This window comes from Vipera berus (assembly GCF_964194415.1).
Source record: "Vipera berus genome assembly, chromosome: 2".
In the NCBI taxonomy this organism is placed as follows: Eukaryota; Metazoa; Chordata; class Lepidosauria; order Squamata; family Viperidae; genus Vipera; species Vipera berus.
Genome location: NC_138203.1, coordinates 119212863 through 119217153, shown reverse-complemented (window position 1 = coordinate 119217153; position 4291 = coordinate 119212863). Strand labels below are relative to the sequence as shown.

Here is a 4291-nt window from a genome sequence, read left to right as displayed (position 1 = left end):
CTTAAATCCAATGGTGCTGTGACAAAGCTTTCCAGCTAGAAAACAAAGAGGCTGCCAAGAAATGAAACTCAATTCATGTAAAAAAACAAACCTGCCTATTCTCCCGTCGAACCGACAAGGCCAAGGAAATTAAAATAGCAAGTGTAGTAACGTGGTTATTTAGCCACGAGGTATAACGCAACATTTTTGGGGAAAGAAGCAAGTCACGTTGCCCACAATCGAACCGTTGTCCTTCTATAACCCTTGTGGGTTAGCCACGAACAAACGGTTGATAGTTGTGGCCCACTAACGGTTGCTTTTGTTGCCATCGGCATCGATCCCTTCCACGTCTTCAAGTCAAAAAGCGAATGCTTTTGCACGCATCAATGCAAGCAGTGTCGCTTTAGCTCCCAACTTCGTGGCTGCGCCTAAACTGCTAAGCCACAGGTAGGCAACCTCGGCTCTTTTATGACTCATGGACTTCAACTCCCAGAATTCCTGAGTCAGCTATGCTGACTCAGGAATTCTGGGAGTTGAAGTCCATGAGTCATAAAAGAGCCGAGGTTGCCTATCCCTGTGCGGCGGCGCTTTCTATCCCATCAGCGCCTGGGCACTTCCGGCTGGGAGTGGCGGACGAGTCGGGCCGGAAGCTGAGAGCTCGCCGGGATCGATGGCTCAGGGCAAGCAGAAATTCAAGGCGCGCAAGACGGCCGCTGCGGGGAAGAAGGCGCCAGCCGCTACCCGCGGACCTCGCAAGGGAGGTATAGCTGGGAAAAGGCGCCGGGGGCTGGACTAGTAGCGCTAGCCTTGCTTCGTCCACAAAGAGGAAGCAGGCTGAGAGTCACCCATCTTTCTTTTGGTTCGTAAGAAGAACGGGCTTCTTACACGCTCTGGTTAAGCAAAATCTAGGTAGGATAAGGGTGGCGTGGATAAGTAGGATAAGTGGTGGTAATAAACTTCGGTGTTAGCAATGTTACCATCCCGGTCCTAATCGATTGACGAATAGCGGTCAGTCACAGCCCTAGTCGTCACTGGGGTCGTCTCAGTACTTAGGGAGTGCCTGAAAGCTCGTTGCAGCTATAAGCTACCTATGCTGATCTTCAGAAAGTCTCTTCACTTCCTCGAGGCTTCAGTTTAAGGGCTTCTTGGGAGTGAAACTTGTGACAAAAACAAAAACTTGTGACCCGGCTTCGAGATATGCTTTACTGTACTGCAGTGTTTCTCAAAATTGGGCCACTTTAAGAGGTGCGGACTTCCAACTCCCAGAATGCCTGGCTGGGGAATTCTGGAATTTGGTCCATGCTTCTTAAAGTTGCCCAGTTTGAGAAAGACTGCTTTAGTGCATCAAAGATGAGGCAGGTTGTGGATGATCCACATACCCCACAGGCTTCATATTCTTAGGTAGGACTGGGTTCAGATCCCTGCAGTTATGAAGCTCCCTGAATGTCTTTGATCCACTTGCTGTGTCTGAGCCTCATCTACTTTAGAAGTTGCTCTAAAACAGTGCTTGAAGCTGTTTAAGGGTAACACAAAAAACAAAGTGTTACAGAGCTGAAGCAGAGAAGTAGCCTGCTTACTCAACACTAGCAGTTACTTTATTTTTGAAACCAGCTTTGATGGTTCCTTGGTGCTCTTGGAGCTTCATTACCCAAACTAGGTAACATTATCAGTGGTAGTCTAACATCACCAGCACTGATGATACTACCTAGTTTGGATAATGAAATGTCTGCAAGAAAATAACCAAGCTCAAAAAACACCGAGGACACCTTATTTCAATTCTGAGCTACAAATGCTGTCCTTTATTGACACCAACTTTGTTTAGTACAAGTTTGCATGATTCTTAGGGCTATTATGGAAGATTTCTAAACACAACCTTTGCAAACACTCTTCCAATTATTCATTTGGTTTTTTTAAAATACTTTGAACAGCAACAGTGGTTGAGTAACACAGTGTGCTAAAGAACTTTTTCAGAGGGGCAATAAGAACATGTGTTGGACAGATTGTACTCTAAACAACAGCCACTCTCCCAATCTGGTGCTTTCCAGATGTGGTTGGATTCCTTCACAGACTGCTATCGTGCAGGCTGCAAAATATGGGAAATAAGTCTTTCATACCTGGAAGGCACCCTGTTGGCGAAATTTAACAAATGTAATAGAAATTAATCTAGTGTAGTTTTTTCATGAGGGATTGATGCAAGAACAAAATATATATTTAATTATATGGTTCCTCCCACAGGTCGTGTAATTGCACCTAAGAAAACTCGTGTGATCCAGCAACAGAAAGTGAAAAAGGTGTGCTGTCTCTCATTCTCAGCCCTTTGTCCACCAATAATTGATTTCGATGGCATAGTTTGTTTTTATTACAAGTCTATGGATGTGGCATAATTCATAATTATATTCTTTTCTGAACTTGAATAGTTTAGCCAGTTATCTATTGTCTGATAACTACTGCACAAATATAGCCCTGGCAGAGGGTTCAAAACATGGTGCATACAAAATTTGGCTGCAGAATTTTTAATTAGACAACTGACTATGAAGATGTTTTGTCTAAATTATAGAACTTCATTAACTGTTTTTGTTTGTCAGTACAATTAAAAATGCTGGTGTAGATTTTATGACCCTATATAGCTACTGAAAAGGAGTATCTACTCCCATAGTAACTTGCATAGATGTTAAAAACATATACTGGTGGTTCTGGTAGGTGAAGACTAGCCTCTTAATATATAGGTACCAGAAGCCAAATGGCATCTTTTGTCTGGCCTCTCTTCAAAATCATACTTCACAACTCCAGCAAATAATAAGATATTGCTATTGTGTAATATTCAAGTTCAGCTGTATGAAGAACTCTCTCACTTTGCCTAATGGCAGAGTTGGATTTGATGATGTGTGAAGGGTTATTCCACTCAAGTACATCGTCTACAAACCTGCCTTCCCAGGGAATATAAGCTGGTGCTTTCCTTGTCTTAAATTTTTGGTGTTAGGAAAGACTTTTTCAAAAATCCTTGGAGATTATATATATATATTTGGATTCAGGTTGCTGTTTTAATGTTACTCTATGCTGACTGAATATGTATTTTATGAAGGACAGCCAAATAACACAAAGAATCCTGTTTTTTAGGGAATTGAAAAGTACATTTGTTCATAAATCTAGCAAGACATTTGAACATTTACAGGATTAAGCAATTATTGCTTAATTGTCATGAGCTGCTTAACTATCATTCTATAAACGGAGCCTTTCTCTCTTCGTCTCTCTGCAGAATCTGGAGGTTACTATCCGTAAGAAGATTGAGCATGAGGTGGTAATGAAGGCCAGTGCTAAGTTACCCAAGAAACTTAGTTTGTTGAAGGCCCCCAAAATGGAAACAAAGAAAGATCCAGGTCACTCTAGCAAGTCATAACAATGTTTCATGGACTGACATTGGGGATCGTGGCCTGCAATACATTTCAGTTTGACTGTGTCCATGCTATCTGTGATTTTGTTGGGTGATCATCTAGTGTGCTACGTGTTTCAGTTGGCAGAGACAAAGAGTTTTCTTCTACATAAGAATCCACCTGGCTAGTTCCTTGTCTGATACTGGATTGTGGCCTAACACAATAGGTATTAAATTGCTTTCAAACTTGACTTACTCTAGTTTCAAGTTTTCTTTGTTTTCGGATTTATGATTTCAGCGAAAGTTATTTTTTCTTTCTAGTATGACCTGGGTCAGATTTGCAACTGGCTTAATTGTGTTAGACCAGAAAGGAGGATCTCATATGAATATCCAGTGGGGGGAGCATAATAGCTCCTAAGTTCTTGCCTGATGATTATCAGCTGAAAGTCTGCTTTAGTATAGGGTTAGGGCAGCATGTTTCTAATTGGCCCCAGGTTGTGTGGCACTAGGAAGAATGAGTTCACCCCAAAGAAGAGCCACTAGATTACATTTCCCTGCTGGAAAAAAACCTCAGGTCTATCCATATGATCTAAATTCTGCAAAATGGAGGTTTAGATTTTTCAGATTGTCTTACAGGTATTTGGAATTGACATATGGGCTCTCTTGGAACCACAAAATTTAATGTGTTTACATCAGACATGGATTCACATTTCTTTGCTCAGTTTTGAACATAGGGGCAGAAACGGCAATCTTGAGCTTATTGTTCTCAATTGTGGGAACATGATTCCTTCTGGAAAGTAGCTTGGCTTATTGTCAGCTCTCTTCTCTCTGCTTTCACCCGTTGCCTTCTGATCACTATAACATACTCGTGATGCTTTCTGCTTGCTGATTCTTGTCCTATTTATCTCATCCCTCATCTGCTTATTGTAGTTGAACCCTCCT

At 41.8% G+C, this 4291-nt stretch overlaps 1 protein-coding gene across 1 annotated transcript; it reads left to right on the top strand.

The window, feature by feature from the left end:
- Window positions 1-572: 572 nt before the first annotated feature.
- On the top strand, window positions 573-3600 carry LOC308662541 (leydig cell tumor 10 kDa protein homolog). Its single transcript, XM_081318469.1, has 3 exons — window positions 573-740; window positions 2215-2270; window positions 3236-3600. The coding sequence occupies exons 1-3, from the start codon at window positions 650-652 to the stop codon at window positions 3374-3376; spliced, it is 288 nt and encodes a 95-aa protein (XP_081174595.1). The 5' UTR covers window positions 573-649; the 3' UTR covers window positions 3377-3600.
- The last annotated feature ends 691 nt before the right edge of the window (window positions 3601-4291 follow it).

Bases quoted from the DNA above. Each gene is read 5' to 3' on its own strand.
- LOC308662541 (XM_081318469.1), top strand. From the start codon at position 650: ATGGCTCAGGGCAAGCAGAAATTCAAGGCGCGCAAGACGGCCGCTGCG. The intron at 741-2,214 runs GTATAGCTGGGA...TTCCTCCCACAG, and splicing joins CCGCGGACCTCGCAAGGGAG to GTCGTGTAATTGCACCTAAG. The intron at 2,271-3,235 runs GTGTGCTGTCTC...GTCTCTCTGCAG, and splicing joins AGCAACAGAAAGTGAAAAAG to AATCTGGAGGTTACTATCCG.